Source organism: Neodiprion pinetum, chromosome 7, assembly GCF_021155775.2.
Source record: "Neodiprion pinetum isolate iyNeoPine1 chromosome 7, iyNeoPine1.2, whole genome shotgun sequence".
NCBI classification, from domain to species: Eukaryota; Metazoa; Arthropoda; class Insecta; order Hymenoptera; family Diprionidae; genus Neodiprion; species Neodiprion pinetum.
In genome coordinates this window covers 154,758-173,495 of record NC_060238.1, presented here as the reverse complement: position 1 = coordinate 173,495, position 18,738 = coordinate 154,758, and the positions used below count along the sequence as shown (strand labels likewise).

Genomic DNA, 18,738 nt, shown 5'->3' with positions numbered 1-18,738 from the left:
TTCATGCTTCAATTTCAAAAAATTAACGTGTCGCGCGGTCACGTGACAATCGATTCGATTCGATCGTTTGCAGCATAACGATTATATCGATTGCGTTCTAAATGGCGGAATTTATCTGCGCATGGCGGACTGTCTGTCCTCCAAGTCAATCACACTGCGAAAACAAACAACACTTTACGGAAAACGAAGGTGAAAGTAGAAATATTTATTTCTTAAACAATGTTATACGTGATAGGCTTAGGCCTCGGTGACGCTAAGGACGTGACAGTCAAGGGTTTCGAAATAATTCGCAAGTGCGATCGCGTCTATCTGGAGGCCTACACGTCGGTACTGACCGTCGGGCATGAGACTTTGGTGAGATAGTTTATTTAGTTTTACCTTTGGCAACGACTCTTATTCATCAATTATCAATTCAATTGATCAAACTTAAATTAGCCTGACTTTGAATCTAGGCTCGACAACGCCTAGCTCAAAATAAGGTTTTCTACAGTGTTTAGTAAACAAAATATCTGTTATTCCTAAAAGCTTATCATCTGTGTAACAAGTTTCATTTAAGTCTCGTTTCATCCCTGTCAGGTAGCAGCACTGTCAGCAGGTTCGAACATTCGATTTGATTCGAATCGTGCGCGTATATGCGAAAAAAATATTTGAATTTGAGAATTTTCATTGTTTTCCTCTTTCGAGTTCTTAGTTTTTTGCCCGAGACCCATATGTATTAGATAAATTGACCACAATGGATACTTATGACGTATTTTATTGTTCCAGGAAAAATTTTATGGCAGACCAGTCATTGTTGCTGACAGAGAACTGGTCGAGAGCGGGGCCGACGAGATTCTGGCCGAAGCGGAAGTAAAGAAGGTGGCTTTCCTTGTCGTTGGCGATCCATTCGGAGCGACGACTCACACGGATCTGGTTCTCAGGGCGAGAGAGAAGGGGGTGCAAGTTCAGGTCGTTCACAATGCCTCTATATTGAATGCAGTTGGCTGCTGCGGTCTGCAGCTATACTCCTATGGAGAAGTTGTCTCGATTCCTTATTGGATAGAGAACTGGGAGCCAGATAGTTTCTACGATAAAATAGCGACGAACAGGGAACGTGGTCTTCACACTCTCTGTCTTTTGGATATCAAAGTAAAGGAACCCACTCTGGAGAGCATTCTGAAACGGAAAAAGGACTACATGCCTCCGAGGTTCATGAGCGTTGCCGAAGCTGCCGATCAGCTACTGAAGATTGCCGAAAGGAAGATTGAAGCTGGCGAAAAAGGTTTAGGTAGGATATCTAGTTTGTTAGTTTGAGGTTGTAAAAAAAATTTGTAAATTCAATTTCAGCATGCTAAAAATGGACACGGTTGGACATTTATATTTCTAATTCCACAGCTTTCACTGGCGACAGCCTGGCCGTGGGATTGGCGCGCGTCGGGGCCGATGATCAGCGAATCGTTGCCTGTTCTCTGCGCGAAATGACAGAGGCAGATCTCGGGCCACCGTTGCACTGCCTTGTTGTTACAGGTCCGATTTTGCATCCGTTGGAGGCCGAATATCTTCTTCAGTATGCGACGGACAAGGAAAAATTCGAAGAAATGACAAAACAGAAGGAGAGCCCATGACGTGAATTTCAGCGGTAGAAATGAAACCGTGCTTGATGTTGCAGATGACGTGAAAACTATATGTAATACAGCTTTTGTTAAAAAGAAAAAACACTTCTTAGTTGTAAGAAGTTTTTTTTTTAAAGCCTATCAGTTACTGGCATTTTATATTTAAAGCGGGTATGTTGAGTATTCGCATGCAAATTAACGCTGCCTTATATATTCCAGAACAAGATGATTTAAATTTCAATGTAAACAGAACTCGATAGAAAAGATCAACAACGTTTGTATTGTATTTTCTATCGCAGTAGAGGGGAAATAATCGCTCCGCGACGTATGAAGCAGTAATTTTGAAGCTCTGCAGCACCGGCATTAGTTTTTCAAGAGTCTAAATATTCGAATTCTACGCGGTATAGACTTATCGATGCTATTCTAGGTCGAACGATGCGGAGATAACGAGGCGTACGCCGGACGGTCGGGTGGTATCTTGCAATACCTTAGCATATCAAATTACCTACGCAAATTCATCCGTCACCCCGAAAAGACGTCGGCGTTGGCTAGGGTCGCGTGCCAGGTCACCGAGGTCAAAAGCAGTACCGGCGATCCATACGGATCGTAGTTATCCTCCCAGGTGTGGGTGAACGAGCAGGCAATCGCGAACACTCAAACCCTTGCTCATGTTACATAGTGTTATCGATTTCAGGGTAGTAGCGTGGCTTGAGCAGCTCGCGGTCGCCTTTGCACAAGTCCGAAGTACACGGGCACGACACTCGCTCTCTCTGCAATCGATGGAAAAACATCGATCGCGCGCCCGTCGTCCCTCGGGGAAGGTGAACCAACCGACCTCGTCTCTCTGTCAAACGTGGGTAATCTTTCGCCGCTGTCAAACCTCTTCGTCGCCTCTTGCCGACCGCCCAGTGTTTCAAGAGAACGCCCCGTACAGACAGGTGCAGGTCAACCTAATTCCGCATTCTTGCACATCAGGTAATCGATATACGCGATCAGACAACGAAGCATCGACGGCATCGATTCGCCAATTCTGTAATAATTGTATTAAAAATAAGTACGATGGTGATGTTTATGCAAAGAAAGAAAGCGAGAGAGGGAGATAACATTGTGTCCACTTTACAAATCGTGTACTATTCGAACGTTGCGAACAGATCTCGTGCGAGACCAGTAACGGATGTGCAGGCGTTCGAATTATATATTGTATTTTTGGAAATTTTCATTATTTTTATTCCTTTGATTTTCTGCTTGTGTGAATAATTTTCGCACAGACGGTTCCTCCGCAATATACATGTTTCTTTGTACGTCAATTAACTTTTCTCGATCTATATATATATATATACATACGTGTTGGAGAATATCTGGTTGCAGGCGGTTTCTGGCGGTGTTGGAATACTCAAATCTTATAACGCTATGCAAGCACTGTGGAATCGTTATACGTATAGGTATAGCGTTATTAACTTATTATCCTATCAGTTATCATTGGTGTAATAATTTATTCCCGTTCTATACATATGGCGTGTATGAGTGTTACGTGTGCCCACGCATTCGACAAGTATAGCTTCTTCTAAAATCTTGAACACACAAATAGCCAGTTTTTTTTCGAACAATAGCGATGCAAATTATCGAACGTATGCAGTTATTAAGATTTGGTAAAAAACATTCTACAATTTTAGGCTTGTTATTTTGACGCGTAAAGTATAGCCGGTAAATTATCGAAAAGAATGGAAAACTCGATGACGTCAAATCTAATTTTGTACGGCGATCCTCCTTCTCCTCTTTCTCTGTTAAATCTTATATCTTGTCTCTGCAGGATGGGTACGGCCAAACGGGATCTCCGGACTTCTGGCGACCTGGTGATGGCGCCGCGGGTACCGCATGGATTAGCGGCTGCCGTCGAGGGCCTCACCCGGGAGGTGATACGACACCGACCGGAGGACATTTACGTCTTTGCGGCGCAGCATTTCGAGGAGCTGCTGAAACTGCGGAACGGGTACGGAGCGGTGGGCAGCCTGCCGGGGCGAAGCGGGAATACCGCCGCTCTCCGGGAAATAAACGAGTCCCTGAAAAAGCGGAGCGGCACCGACGCCCAATCTCCAGGGGAAAAAAGTATGAGGGAACGCAGCGGGTGGTCGATGAACGAGACTGCGAGAGTCCTTGAGCGACACAGAAGCATATTCGGCGACAAAGGGCGGAAGGTCAGTACAGAGGAGGTCAGAGCTCTTGGAAACGAGAAGGAGAATAAAGTCAGTCGCGGGGATGACGCTGGAGTCGACACGTTCCCGGTTAGTCAGAAGAGGCGCGGCTCTAGCGAGAGGTTCGTCAAGAGGCGGGTGCCCAGGGACGCGGACGTGGCTTCGGATAACAAGTCGAAAAGTGACTCGAACGGAAACCCGAAAATCATTTCGCAGATTCCGACCTTGACTGGCACAGGAAACCTCCTGGCTAAGGACATCAAGTCCGAGCTCAGGAAGAACCGGAACAGCAGCAAGGACAGTCGGAGCACACGTGAAGTTGGCTCTAGGCATCCAGGGGGGTCGAAAAAGACACTGATGAGGTACGAAATATTTGAAGCAGCGAGAGTATAATCGTGTTTTTATGATCGTTATTCTCCCAACTGCGTTGTAATTGCGTTTCAGATCCTCGCGCGAGAAATCGCTGGATAAGTTCGTCCAGAGAGAGAAGGAGGACGATAAGGATGATTTGACGAGTGTAGTTAAAAAGGAGACGAACGCAACGGATAATCAAAAGCAGAAGACTGACGCCAAAGCCTTATCGAGGTCACTGGCGAAGATCCCGAGGACGCTGAGCATGGACAGAGTCCGGGGGTTTGTTCTTGACAAGTTCCGTTCTTCCGAAAGTCTGGAGGAGCTGAGATCGACAAATTATGTCGACAGAGTGCAGGAGGTGATCGACGATGCGGCGCCGTCGATACTGAGGAGGGTAAGGGAGATGAGCGCGAGATCTTCGGTTGGACAAATTAGCAGTAGGGGATACGAGTCCGTCGATGAGTCGACGAGCACTTCGACGAGATCTGACAAGTCGAATCAGACCGACGACGTCAGGAGCAGAAGCGCGATGTCGGCTACGAGACGCTCGAGAAAGTCGACGCGGCGACGAAGCCGGTCAAAGTCGGAGAAGACGTCGGCGGGTGCCGATTCCCTAGAAGGTATTGAAACCCTCGCGTCGGAAAGTGAACCAGTGAAACAGGAGACGAAGAGCGAAATAGCCGAAGGTACAAAGTCTGTCGAAAGTCGAGGCAGTCTCAAGGGTCTCGCGATTTCGAAGGAAGAGGAGCGTATAGGATCCGCGAAGCGGAGCACTGGAAACGGTGAATCAGACGCATCCAATCATCCTGACGGTGCGAGGAAGGCTTCAGTCGGTTCGCCCAGCGTCTCCTTGCCCGCCGTCAGACCTCCGTCTTCGAAGAATACCTCGAGAAGCGTGTCGCGAACCGATTCCGATAACCTGGTACTGCCTCCGATTCCTCCCGAGCTTCCCAGGTCCCCAAAAAAGTGTGAGGAACTCGTTCTCCCCAGTCTCCAGGCCTCGGTACGAATCCCGGAACCGAAGGACGGCCCTCTCGACTTGAGAACAATCGATGGGGATCCGTCTGCTCTCATAGACGCGGTTGAAGTCGAGCTTATTCTACCCGACGCTCCGACAGAGGAGATTTTCAAGGACAGCTTGAATGTCACTCCGGATATCGGCGAGAACGCGTCGCCAAGGCCTGATTCGCTCGAGCCTGATGAACACGGGGACAACATTGCTGAGCTCAAGTCGAAGCTGAATGAGGTGGGAACGTTTGGTGCGGATCAGGCAAGCGTTGGGATAACCGAGAGGTTGAGGGAAATCGAGGAAACTGAGAAGAAGATTGAGAATATACGGACGGCTGAGCCGAGTCGGAGTTCGATCGACAACGCTGGTGCTGCGTCTGTCACAGAAAAGCTTGTGGAAATACAAGAGCCAGAAGAGCGCCTTAGGAATGCCATAAATTCCAGTGCTAAACGGGAGACGCAGAAAATCCAGGGAGTAACAATAGACGTTGGGGTTAAGGAAAAGCTGATTGAAATACAGGAAGCTGAAAAGAGAATTGAGAAGATATTGCAGCCCGAAGATCAGGATACCCGAAACTCTGATGTTGATGTCGGGGTGAAAGAAAAGTTGGTGGAAGTTGAAAAGGCCGAGAAGAGAATAGACGAAATATTGCGTTCTGAGCTTCGGGATATTCATAAAGAAGAAAATTGTGCTGATGTGAAGGAGAAACCGATTGAAGTTAAGAATACCGAAATAAACGTCGAGGAAACATTGCAACGTGAGACTCAAGAGATTCTGAAGTCGAGAAGTGAGGCGGGAATGAAGGAAAAATTTATGGAAATTGACGAAACGGAGAAGAGAATCGAAAAGATATTGCATCCTGAGATTCAGGAGACTCGGGACGACGGAAATAACGCTGAAACTAAGGAGAAACCGGCAGCGATTGAGAATACCGTTATAATCATCGAAACACCATCGGATTCCGCATGTCGCGTAATTCCAAGAACCGGCGTCGACGCCGGAATAAGGGAGAAACTTATGGAAATCGAAGCGACAGAACAGAGAATCGAGAAGATACTGCATCCTAAGGCGCATGTCGCTGAAAAAGAAAAAAGCGATTGTGAAGTGAAGGCGGAACCGGTGATGAATACGGAAGCAACCTGTTCAGAGGGTCAGAAGATTCAGGAGAGCAGAACTAAACCTGCAGAATTTATGAAGGAGAAGCTGATGGAAGTTGAAGAAGCATCAAAACGGTTGAGAAACCTCGATCTTGCTGGGAAAGAAGGAAAACTTGACCAAATAGGCACTGCCCATCATGGCGACGGATTTGAGAACCCAAACGATCCAGTGACGACAAGAAATTCCGTTCCGAAGACTCCGTTTATTCTCGAGATACCAACCGAGTACGTTACAACCACAAGTGAAACGGACACAATCAAAGTATTCGTCGCCGAAGTGGAAGTGAATCGCTCAACACCACGTTTAGGTCAGAATACAGAAAGTTCGACGAACGCCGGTGAAGATCGTGAGGAAAAATCTGATAAGCATACAAACGAGAGTAAGACACCAGATGCGAAATCGGATGGGCAACAGCTGCCTTCGGGCACACCAGACTCGTTGGGGAATTCCTACGTCCTTACCGAAGGATCGCCCTATGAAATACCGGACTCAGTAACGACGGTGGTGATCCCCGATAGACAGACGGACACGCCGTCGTCGGAGACACTTGAAATCGTAATCGAGGAGCAGGACATCCGCTCGAAAACCAGCCAAGACACCGAAGAGAGTCGTGAAATATCGCTGCGAAATATCCTTGATAATTTCGGGGAGATCGTTCACCAGGAGGCGACAATCGTCGGGTCACCTCACACAGACGTTGATTTTATTCGAGGATTGAAGACGAGCAATGAGGTAATTATACCCAGGCAGGATCTCGACCTGATTAGAGAAGAAGACGATAAAGAAGTGATGGATTCTGTGGGGGCAGGAAGCGTCGTTACCGCTCCCATGAACGCCGTGACTCCAACTCTCGACGACATAGCCGAGACGGAGGAGATCGATGATGCTTCTGAAAACCGGGAGACCGTTGCAATTATGGAATACACAAAGAAATCCATTCCCGAGGATGTAAGCCGCGGTCTGGTCGACGAAGAGGCGGGGCGGTCGTCTGAAAACCGGGATAACGGATCTCTGGAAAGTTCCAGAGTTGAGACAGAGAATCGTGCCGAGGTTGAAGGACCCTGGAGGACGACGTCGCCTACCATGACGTCGGCTCTTGGCCTGCTTCAGCGAAACATCACGGACTCGACGACCACCGAGTCGACAGACGAGGTGAAGGAGACTACAATATCCGACGACGGTGGAAAAACGGCGCCCGAATCGTCGGTGACCTCGCCTTCTTGCGCGGTGAATATTGGCCCCAGAAACTCGGAGTCGTCGAACGAGGTGAAGGAAACCACGATTACCGATCAGCCGGCTGAGGACGGTGGTAAGAATCTGTACAGCTTGGTCCCCCAGTGCCATGGCTCGATGCCACACGTTCCAGAGCTCAATTTAGACTCACTCCAGGATATTACCGTTTCGTCGTTTCAACTTTCGGACGATCCGACTGCCGAAGAAGATAGCGACGCTGGCAAGCCTTCCGGCGAGAATGAAACTTCTGCACTTATTAAAGGGGCTGATGAGAATAAGGAGTCCGTTTGCGGAGATACTATTGTCCAGGAAAACGTTGTCGTAAGAGAAGATCCCTGTACCAAAGTCGTCGCCTACATCACCCAGCCGGACGCCAATGTTATCGGTTTTAAATCTGCGGATATTGACGGTGAAAGTAATTCGGCGACTCTGAAACTGGGAATTGGGGGAGGTGAAAAGAAGGTTACAGCAGTGGTTGAAAAAATGGATGAAGTCGCTGGACGAATTTCTGAAACGGTAGACAAAAAAGAAACTGAAAAGGCACCTGAAAATATATCTGAGAAGATGGTCGAGCTAGTGAATCTAGATGTTGTTAAGACTGAACATGGAAAAGTGGATGAAGAGGTATTGGAAAAGGAATCCGAAAAAGTACACGGAGAGTGGGTGAAAAAACAATCTAAAGTAGTACTTGAACGAGGGGCTAGAAAAGAACTTTCGGACATGACAGTAGAAATACGTGAAGAATTTTCTCAGAAGGAACCTGCAGAAGTACATGAAAAATTGTCGAAAAACGTGTCTGAACAGGAAACTGTAACACTGCATGAAGACTTACCTGGAAAAGTGATTAAAACGGCGGTTGCAGAAATTCAGAGCGAGGTGGTTAAGGATAAAAAGCCCCAAACGGTACCTGAAGGGGTATCAGCAAATGTAACTGTACGGATCACTAACGAAGTACACGAAGAACTGGCTGAAAGTAAACCGGAAGATGTACACCAAGAACTTGCTAAAAGTAAACCTGAAGAAGTACACGAAGAACTGGACAAAATCGAACCTGAAGAAGTACACGAAGAACTTGCTAAAGGTAAACCTGAAGAAGTACACAAGGAACTGGACAAAATCGAACCTGAGGAACCGCGTGAAGAATTGACGAAAAAAGAACTTGAGGAAATGTCTGAAAAAGGTGAGAGAAAGATAGTTGAAGAAATTCGTGAAAAAGAACAAGGAGAATCGATTGAAAAGGTGGAGGAAATAAATGAAGAAGTGCCGGTAAACACGGTTGACAAAATGCCTACAGACGATGACGACAAGTCTATGAAAAAGGAACCCAAAGAACAGCCTAAAGTAGAATCTAAAAAAGTAGATGAAATGGTACATGAAGCACAAACAACGAAAGAGAAAATCGAAGGATCAAGCGTTGAAGAACTACAGATCATCAGAGAAACCAAAATGAAGCATGAAGGAATGAATGAAAAGACAACAGATGACGCGAAATTGGTATCTCAGAGCTTGCAGATTCCGGAGGGAATCAAGACGCCCGCGGTTTCGGCCGCACCTGTGGCCGCGTATCCCCCGAAGGCGGAAGTAGTTACGAACATCCTCGTCGACGACGGGACATCCGGCGAGCGAATGGAGTACCATATTTATGTACCTGAGTTAACGGCGAGTGAGGAAAGTACCACAGAAAGTAGCACATTCAATTCCGCAGCGACAAAAATTCAGGCCGGTGAGTAGAGGGAATGTTTTCTTATTTTTCACCACCTCCTACATTTCTCTCACATATTATACTTGTTCCTATTTTCTCTCTACTAATTTTCTCCTGTGCTATCTTTTTCGGGAATCAGGGGTTCGCGGATTTTTGACTCGCAGGCGGCTCCAGAGTGCTCAGCGGCGTAGTTCCACCCTCGACAGTGTTCCCTCGATTCAGGACAGCGTTGCGGTAAGTCAGACTTTAACATTAGAAATTAAGACGAAGCTATTTCTACCAAATCCAGTCAAAATGACGGGTCTTTGAAAAATACCTGGTAATAAAAAAAATTTCACAAATTGATGTAAACGTATTCTATTATTGCATATTTTTAAAGACCAGTCGAGTTGACTGGTGTGGTAGTTCTAGTGTTAATCTTGATTCAATTTCTTTTCGTTATCTTTGCGAGTTTCCACCCAGCGTTCTTACCTGAAAGAAAACAGCTGCTTCGATGGTAGACATGTGCCAAAATTTCACCCGACACACACCGCCGTAGAAATTAGCTTCGAATAAATTTCGCACAGGCATAAATTCTTCATATTATCGTACAGTAAGATGTACCAGCATGCGACATGCATGTACAGTCGTCGCATGCGTATTGCAGGATATTCATAATGTTTTCAAAGTGTGCTAATGAAAATAATGAACAGGCATTTATAAGAAAAAATATGCACATATAGCTATGTATAGGCATAGTTCAGACAGGAAGTGCGAATAACAGGCATTAGCACGTCTCGTTCCGTTACGTAATCAACTAACGCGATATTTTTGTTGATGAAACCAAATTAGTAGGTACAGCATTCTTTTTTCCCCTCATCTAGCCTCATTTATCGGGTGATTATTTGGGGAAAATTGTGACGTGTGTAAGTTCGGTTTTTTTCATCTCTTTTGTGCGTGTATATTTTTTGTTTTTATTTAAAAAAACAAATTTTTCCCTCATTTTTGGCACACCTTCCTGGAATTTGACGCCGCCTTCTATTAAAATTCTTAACGAGGTTCGGCATGTACGCAGTGAACGAGGCACACCGGCGTTCTTCCAGCTGGCGAACAACGACTCTTCAACTGCGGCGCGTTGGGTCCTTGACCCTTTTGGGGTCAGAATTCATTTTCACATTCGTTCGCGTGAGTTTAAACAATCTTTTCAATTATTCCTTACAACCGTTCGCCATCGATTCCAGGTGTTTACGTCTCTCCGTCTGATTCATTTTTCCATTCTTCCATATCTATGCACGAAAGCTCGGGGCGTACGTGTCATTATAATCGTATCGTATACGTATATATGCCTACAATGTGTACATACGCATGGCGGATGTATAGGAAAAATGACGGCCTCAACCTTGTTTGTCCAGGCGTTATAGCCGTTCGTTCGTGACTCTGCGACGACGCACGCCGAGCCAATTTAATCGTCTATTTCCGGTTATTCGGGTTACCTTGCGAATTGCATATGCGCGTATGTATACCTGCATGTTCACACGTTTTACATTATAATGCGGGCTTTCGCGGTAAACAATACGTAAAGACGACAATCGGTGATTCGAATCCGGATTAATTAATACGTACCTACCCCTATACCTACCTTGATTTTATCCCTCGTCGTTGATCTGTTTTCCTGTTTCCTGCGGCGAAACATTTGCATTTATTATACATTACACCATAGGTGTATCATACCTATACTGTACGTATATTGGTGAGAGGAAATTGGTGAAAAAGTAAATTATCATTGAATATATACATAATCGTGCATGTATACATTACACATATCTCTGAGATTTATTTTCAGAGTGTAAATAATAATAGTCAGACAGGGATTAGTTGGCGGGTTTGCTGACGCAACGACGGAAGGTATATAGGTGTATAAATGAGTATTAGCGGTTGGTAGTGGGTGCTGTAGCACATATCAGGCTCATAATGACGTCACGAAAAAATATATATTTACGTACATCTATTTTAAACCGACAGCTCGTGCCGAGGCGACGATTTACCGAAATATTTTTTTCCCCTCCCCCTATCAGATTTATTACGTCTGAATACTGCACAATATTATTATGCGCTTGTAACGCCGTTATTACGTGCGTTAGGTACAAAAGGTTCTCGCAAATGAAGCAACAATAAAATACATTTGATCAATTTCTTCGGGAAAGGAAAGCCGGAGGCAATTTTTTGCTTCAATTTTTCTTCAACATGTGGAAATTGATGTAATAATAGAAAGGAGGAAATTAAGATTAGAAGAAGAATGAATCGTTTGAGTTGTTGTGCGTTAGGATGAATTCATATAGTTAGAGGAGAAGAGAAGAGAAGAGAAGAGAAGAGAAGAGAAGAGAAGAGAAGAGAAGAGAAGAGAAGAGAAGAGAAGAGAAGAGAAGAGAAGAGAAGAGAAGAGAAGAGAAGAGAATAGAATAGTTCAAACACACACGTAGCAGAGATGTATTGTGCTTTCGAGACTAATAATAGATTGTTTCATTCACAAGGTCCTTACGTACTCATGCAGGAAGACATGTGTTATAACTCTACGCACACAATGGTGCTGATAGCAATGCCGAGTCGTTATGCTCCGCGAGTGGAACGATAACAACATTTTATATCCGTGGGATGAATTCGTCATGTACGCTATGCGTGTATGGGAGTCTTATACGCAGATTATGTATACGTGCATACGTATGTAACTTCAATTATTCGCTGTCTGGTAAACGATGCTAAGGGGCCGATCCCGCCAAACTGGAGAAGGTCGATTATGATGAGGATGAACAGTGGTGCACGCTTAATAGCTTCTTGTGAAATATACAATCTATCCTCCCAAGGAGGCTGAACTTGGTAATGTTAACATAACGAAACATGACTGAAAAAATTTTTATTCTATAATTTTAGAACGAGTTTCAAGGGGATGACTTTTATATTATTAAATAGCTGAATTTCAGAAAATCCCAAGTGTCCAAGTAACGATTTTTCTGAACATGCATCGTTAAAGTAACGTTATTAACTTCAACCTCATTTCTACCAACACATTCACGTAGATGGATATACATCTTGGGCGAATTTTTTTTATCCGTCCTAATGAATCAACAATTTTCGATCAGTGGTTGTAATTATATTGTGAATATTTCACTTTGATACTCTGGTTTGAAAATTTGAAAAATTCTACTCCGCGATCTCTCGATGAGAAGATGCTGCGGTATTCTATTTCTCCTTTTTTCCCAATAGGATCGGAAAGGATATCGTTCATTGATCTTCGCTCAATTCTAAAAATAACTAACGTTCTGTTCATCGCTGTTATAGAGGGATGGCTATCGCTTTATCGAAAGCGGTTCTGACGATGTTCTGCCGAGAAACCGCATCCTCAACACTATCCAGGGATATTCGAATAGCTCTAAAAAATCTTCGGCTTCTAAATCGCGAGCGTTGATGGATTCTAGAGATGTTAGGTAAATGAAGAAGCCTAGTGGAACAAGGATGAGGAGGAGGAGGAGGAGATAGAGGTGGAGGAAGAAGAGATGAGAAAAAAGAAGCACCGCACCGCCGTGTAAACATTATACGGTATCTACATTTGACGTGGGTGCTGCTCACGGCACGCGGCTTTCTAAAAATACAAAGTAAAGGCTTCTGGTCGAGATCACGGTATCGTTTATGAATTCCAAACATCAATAACAATCGGCGAAACGGCGATAATGTTGCTCTTTCCTCCCTTTTCCCCAATTCTCAATGATACAATTATATTCACATACGAATATACGGCAGACGATGTTTTCCTTTCTTTTTGTTACGCCAGGACAGTGTAATATTAACATTTGTACGTAAAATGGGATGTCATCTAACGACGGCCTGTCGCTGAAAGAGAATAAACGTCAGAGAACGGGCTTGTCGTAGAAAGACGATGGATGGATAATCCGAAGCTTTGGCAAAGACACATGCTGGGCTAATGCTCTTAAAATAATTTCTACATCTGTAAAGTAATATCCTTCGTTCAAGCCTCTCGGTACGCATGATCGTGTAACGTTTTCTCTCTCTTGTCGCCTCCGGGGTGAAAGTTAGTTATTTATTTGTTTTTCATCACAGCCGATGTTTCGGACCGATTTAGTTTCACGAAAAACAGGCAACTCCCTTACCATCACAACGGGGCGGTCTTCAAAGAGGCGAAGTCGAAAGTCTGGCCACTTGTGCAGGTGGCAGGTGCCAGATAGGGAATGAGATATCCGATGGGATTCCCCTACGCCCACTGCTCCCCCAGCCCAAGGGCAAGAGACTTTGAAGGCGGATCTGTTTAATGTTTGGATAATTATAAACGAAGAGCCGTTTCTGTGTAATAGTTTGGCGATTATTCATCCCGCGGCACGCATGTTATATTGCTCTATTACCGAAACGTATATGTATAGGCAGAACGAAAGCTGATGTTGCTGCTGTTGCAATGGAGTCAGGCGTTTAAGCTGGCAACATCACCATTAATCTGTATACGAAAACTGCCTCTGTGGAATTCACGCTATTTGGGTTAATTTTAACGATCGTTATCTCAAACGTTAACATTGCCGGAAGAGGCCGAAGGATCTTTTCACTTTTTCAACCTGTTGTATTACATATTATATGAATTACGAGCGGGAAATTATAGGTGTGTGTGTGTGTGTGTGTGTAATATCAAAGATTATGTTTAGGATGTAACCACGTTTTCCTTCTTTGTGAAACGTCGATTTCGTAATCCTTGTGAAGCCAGAAGATTCCGCTACGAGAACTGAGCTGTTGTTCTCCTTTGATCATTTTCAACGCGGAATTGGACGGCTTAATCACGCGAATTGTGCAGCAGCGGTAGCAGCATCAGCATCACAGCCTTGTATACATCTAGGAGGCACGCAATATTCATCATATGTAACATACGAGGTGGGAATTACCGGGGCAATTTTGTAGAACGCCCGTCGTACCGAGGATATTTTATGGCCTCTAAAACTCGCAACTTGTTACAACCAGCGTCGAACTTAAATTTCACGTGTTTGTCGTCATCGTGCATTTAACGGCGAGGTGACTCCTCTATTTTATTTTTCTATATTTATCCACGTATCGACTTCCACTCTTCCATTTGGTGATGAATCAAATTGGTGACATCCACAATGACTAGACCTAATATGCTTAGGTATATTATACATATACCAAGATCTGTAGACCTCAAGTTGAGCCCAGTGTGTAATGAAGGTGGAATGTTTAAGCGTGCATGCATCCGTCATGTACGTTAGGCACAAATTAATTATCATCTTTGAAACGAATTATTTCAATATAGGTAGAAGGTCTTCGTTTGACCGTTTGATAAAGTGATTCACGATAGCAGAGCATGATGGCACAATCTGCACCTATACCTATACCGTGATCATCGAAGCGTCCGATGGTTCGTAATTTTTTACTTGATACCAGTTGACCCGAAATTATTAACGGGTCGAGGCCTAGATTATTATTATTATTACTTTTCCAAGAATGGAAGCACCGGAGACCGATTTTAAGTGCTCATCATGAAACCCCTGCATGCTTGCCTGTCTGCCCACAGTCACTTTGTTTGACACGTGACGTTTATGCAACTTTTCTCTTCCTTTTCTATCCTCGTGCACGAATATAGATGCCTGTAGTCACTATCGTTATCCAGAGCAGATAGATTTTTTTTAAACAACCTGTTGTTTAAACAGGCGGATGCGCCGCACCCACTGGAACCGATCGAGGAAGTCGGACTAGCCCAAGCTGCGACTACCATTCAGAGCGGCTATCGCGGCTACAAAGCCAGGCAGAGGCTACGCCGCGAGGATGCGGTTCAGAAAACAACATTGTCGGTAGAGAGCGCATTTTCTGGTAACGGGCTTCAGCATACCGGGGAATTTCATGACTGTATACCACTACCGGTGATTATCGGCGATACTGCATCAATAGCAGTAAACCTCAAACCAGTTGTCAAGTTATCAGCAGGACGTCAGCGCCAACGCCCCGAATCTTCCGAGTACACCGACGATACGGCGATGAGTAGAGAAACCGCGAAGGAAGCTCGGCGTCTGATGGTCGGTGAGGATAATAACGACATGGAAAACCGCGAGGGTTCAATCGAAAAGAATCACGATTCCATGGAATCTACGAGCGTCGAGGGGGGGGATGTTGGGGAATCGAGCTTTCGTTTGATCGTTGAAAAGTATCCTCATGCTAATCGGGGACTCAATCTTGTCGTAGTTTCGAGCAACGACGCGGTCCTCCAGAGTCAGTACCTCAACTTCATAACCAGCATCGAGGAAGTTACGAACGACACGGACTCTCTGGTCGGTCCCAAGCCGAATTTGAAGGTGATCGAGGACCTTCAGTCATTACTGAAGAGTACCGCTGGCGTCGAAAGTCTACCGGTCGACAACACTTCTTCGAGTGACGTATCTGCGGGTAGCTCGACCAGCATCAGAGAGCCTCTTGCGGTTTCCGGGACGCCGGCGACCGGCGTCGTAATAGAGGAACTTTCGAAAACCGAGGAGAAAAGCATGGTTCCGGACGTGATAACGTTGACGTCGGTAAGCAACTCGAACGATGTCAATAAGTCGGTAACGAATACCGATGACGCTAACTCGGACGCACCGGGGGATTCGCTCGTCGATTTACCCGGATTGTCGCTCGAAACGAGTCGTGTTACGCCGATAGTTCCAGACGTTGGGAAGGAAACCGAGGCTGGTGTCTCGGTCGAGGAACGTCCGGAGGCCGAACTACAGGGGGAAGTACCTCAGGACGGATCTCTTGGCACGATGTCGTTCTCGATGAACGTGGACGATATGCTTGGCCTCGGGGCGGAGAGCGATCCTTCCTCGAAAATGAAGCCGATTTTCGAAGTCACCGTCACGCCCAGGGACTTGTTGAAGCTGACTAGCAACAGATCCCAGGGCAGTCAGGCCAGCGGTGAAAGGGCCGAATCTCCGGTCACCATGATGCAGACTGTGCCGAAGAGCGTTGAGGAGAAATCGGACAGATCGGAAGACGAGAGATTCGGGGAGCCCAAGAGTTCGAAGGGAAAGATCGGCAGCGTCGAAGATTCTACTCCGATTAAGGATAGTCGCGATGATTCAACTCAAGGGCGAAAGAAAAATGAGAATTCTAGTTCGGAAGAAACTTCGCGAACATATTCGAACGATAAAAGTGTTCGCCATTCCACAACTAGAGGGGGAAAAATGTAGTTTAAAATTCTATAAGCGCACTTGTAGTGCTTTGCAAATTATTTAGGTTCAGTATATTGGTATACCTGTAATATAGGTATAAGTCGCCTGTGCTACTTTATAATGGTAGATAGACGCGTCAATGTAACGACAGCGGCAGAAAGATCATCGCATATGAGCATAAAATCAAATTAGCATTTCCGTTTTGGTACATGGTAGTGATCGTATCTTTAGGTCGAAGAGGAAACAGCTAACGAGGCGACTTTGCCAAAACCTGTGCATCCTGAATTAGTAGCATTCACAAGCGGTTCACTTATTTCTGTTTCATGAAGATTCCAAGCCTTCCCGTAATTATTCAACCATTGACTCAACTGATACTTGCGGAACGATAAGAGGGAGAAGGAGATATTCCGGAGTAAACCTGGAGGGCCGTGGAATGCCTCGTGTATACGTCAGCCTGCATGCCAAAATGACGGGATCTCAACAACCTTGAGCTGTATTTTTGGATGGTCCGTCGTCGAGGTGCATACTGTTCTATAGGTATAGTATCTGCTTCTGTCACCGCCGCGGAGGACGTTGCGAAGAATACGCATAGTCCACGTCATCGTTATGCACGAGTATATGTATACGCTTACAAAAAACGATGTTAAACCATTATGTCACAAAGTTGTGACAAGGAGTTTCGAACGCCAGATTTCAAGAATACCTACAACACGTCACACTTTGACACTAGTGAGGACTAATCGAACCCTGATCCCGATGAAAACAGTTTATCGAATTCGAAATTGAATTGTGCATAAGACGATTCTAAATTGATTTGTTTGCATCTAGATGAGGTTCGTTCTATATTGTTCGACGAAGAAGAGGCCGTGTCACGAGATCCGATATACCATTATCGATTTATGGATCGCACAATTGGATAGGCTGAAGCTCAGTTGGGAAATATATTTGACATTCCACCTGTGCAATGAAGGCAACTAGATTGATGAGAAATCAATTCGTTACCCTGTAATTCGAAGTATATTCTACCAGGAGACAACGAGAGACCTGCTGACGATGTTTGCCGGAATTCGAATAGTAAATTGATTTACTTTACGGGAGAATACGAATAGCACACGGCAATGGCAAATATATACTGCGCAGATACGCATTGGTTTGAACGACGTCGAGTCGGGCGATTGGAGCTTTCGAAGGGCAGCATTTATATTCTTGATTCATTTGCACAGTTCCAAACGAGGCCATTTGCGAAATCAATAAACCAGCAACAGCTTCCACTCGCATTTTGCACTACGCAAGTGTATTCTATATTGACGGATGTGCAGAATGTGAAAAAAAAAGAAACCGCAACGACCACGATGTCTCCAATGTCTCTGGTCCACTATATCGTACTTTGAACTACCGATGCTTGTTTCTTGGACAAACTGTATTGTAAACATAATCCGTTCATGGCTGCTGTCCAATGACAGGGGAATCCCAGTCTCTCTCAATCTTATCACTTGAGTCTATATGTCTTCCGTTTCTCTGACGCCTGTTAAGTCAAAGAACTGCTTATGACCAAAAACCGAAAAAGATTTGTATATGATAATGGCGCAATGATCTCAGTTGGCGATCACTTGTTACGTTCACATAGTGTAGGTATACCAATTGTTCGTTGGGATGTACAAAGAAAAGCTGAGGACAACAAGAGGAGCAGTGGAGGATGAAAATAAATCGCCCGTTGATGAGAATGCCGTTGCACAATCGGACAGGGTGGGGATTGGTAATCAAACCGATCACAATCGGTAATTGAGCTGATCACGTACGCCTCACAACGATCTCTGTTAGCATTAAATCAGGCGAAATAGCCAGGCCAGGCCAATCCTCTTTCTTTCATACGCAATGCCGAGCTCATAACAAATATGTTTGTCCGCAGTGAACGTAACCTTGACGAAGAATAGCCAGATTCTTCGACTCCGGTATATTGTGACCGCAGCGCGTGGTATGCAGTTCGAGATAAAGCGATGCGGGAGGGATTCGAAGCTGCTCTGCACAGTATTCATCTTCGTTCTCATGTATCTGCCAATTAAAGAATTGCAGGCGGTAGCCTCGCGTCTTCGCCTCACTTTCTTTCTCAATGGTCTCTTGGAAATGTATCGAGTTCAGTCGTTGGAATTTTCGGTGTACCGGTAATCGTGATCAATGGCATATCATGGCAATAAGCGGAAACGAAAATAAGCCTAAGGATACATAGCAGTATAGTTTTCAACGACCTTTAGTGACGTAGTTTCAATATTATTACGATTGCAGTGCGCGAAAGGATGCTGTATGAGTGTAG

General features: G+C 45.0%; 2 protein-coding genes across 4 annotated transcripts; both read left to right on the top strand.

Moving 5' to 3' along the window:
• Positions 1-96: 96 nt before the first annotated feature.
• Positions 97-2,135, top strand: Dph5 (diphthine methyl ester synthase). 2 transcript variants are annotated; one of them, XR_011177592.1, is made up of 4 exons: positions 97-354; positions 766-1,267; positions 1,375-1,666; positions 2,020-2,135. XR_011177592.1 is itself a non-coding variant. In XM_069137655.1 (3 exons), exons 1-3 carry the CDS (start codon positions 220-222, stop codon positions 1,602-1,604), a joined length of 867 nt encoding a protein of 288 aa, XP_068993756.1. In that variant the 5' UTR covers positions 97-219; the 3' UTR covers positions 1,605-1,733. The 2 variants fall into 2 exon arrangements, 1 of the variants encoding a protein (XP_068993756.1); XM_069137655.1 differs by lacking the exon at positions 2,020-2,135 and having other exon boundaries at positions 1,375-1,733.
• Positions 2,080-18,506, top strand: LOC124223258 (fap1 adhesin). Of its 2 annotated transcripts, none has more exons than XM_046635060.2 (7): positions 2,080-2,216; positions 2,287-2,530; positions 3,403-4,146; positions 4,229-9,261; positions 9,380-9,474; positions 14,937-16,441; positions 16,757-18,506. In XM_046635060.2, exons 3-7 carry the CDS (start codon positions 3,404-3,406, stop codon positions 16,773-16,775), a joined length of 7,395 nt encoding a protein of 2,464 aa, XP_046491016.2. In that variant the 5' UTR covers positions 2,080-2,216; positions 2,287-2,530; position 3,403; the 3' UTR covers positions 16,776-18,506. The 2 variants fall into 2 exon arrangements, with proteins under 2 accessions (XP_046491016.2, XP_068993753.1); XM_069137652.1 differs by having other exon boundaries at positions 2,287-2,567.
• The last annotated feature ends 232 nt before the right edge of the window (positions 18,507-18,738 follow it).

Coding starts and splice junctions, on each gene's coding strand:
- LOC124223258 (XM_046635060.2), top strand. CDS start 3,404: ATGGGTACGGCCAAACGGGATCTCCGGACTTCTGGCGACCTGGTGATG. Junction 9,262..9,379: donor AGCGACAAAAATTCAGGCCG/GTGAGTAGAGGG, acceptor TTCGGGAATCAG/GGGTTCGCGGATTTTTGACT. Junction 9,475..14,936: donor CGATTCAGGACAGCGTTGCG/GTAAGTCAGACT, acceptor TTGTTTAAACAG/GCGGATGCGCCGCACCCACT.
- Dph5 (XM_069137655.1), top strand. CDS start 220: ATGTTATACGTGATAGGCTTAGGCCTCGGTGACGCTAAGGACGTGACA. Junction 355..765: donor CCGTCGGGCATGAGACTTTG/GTGAGATAGTTT, acceptor TTATTGTTCCAG/GAAAAATTTTATGGCAGACC. Junction 1,268..1,374: donor AGCTGGCGAAAAAGGTTTAG/GTAGGATATCTA, acceptor CTAATTCCACAG/CTTTCACTGGCGACAGCCTG.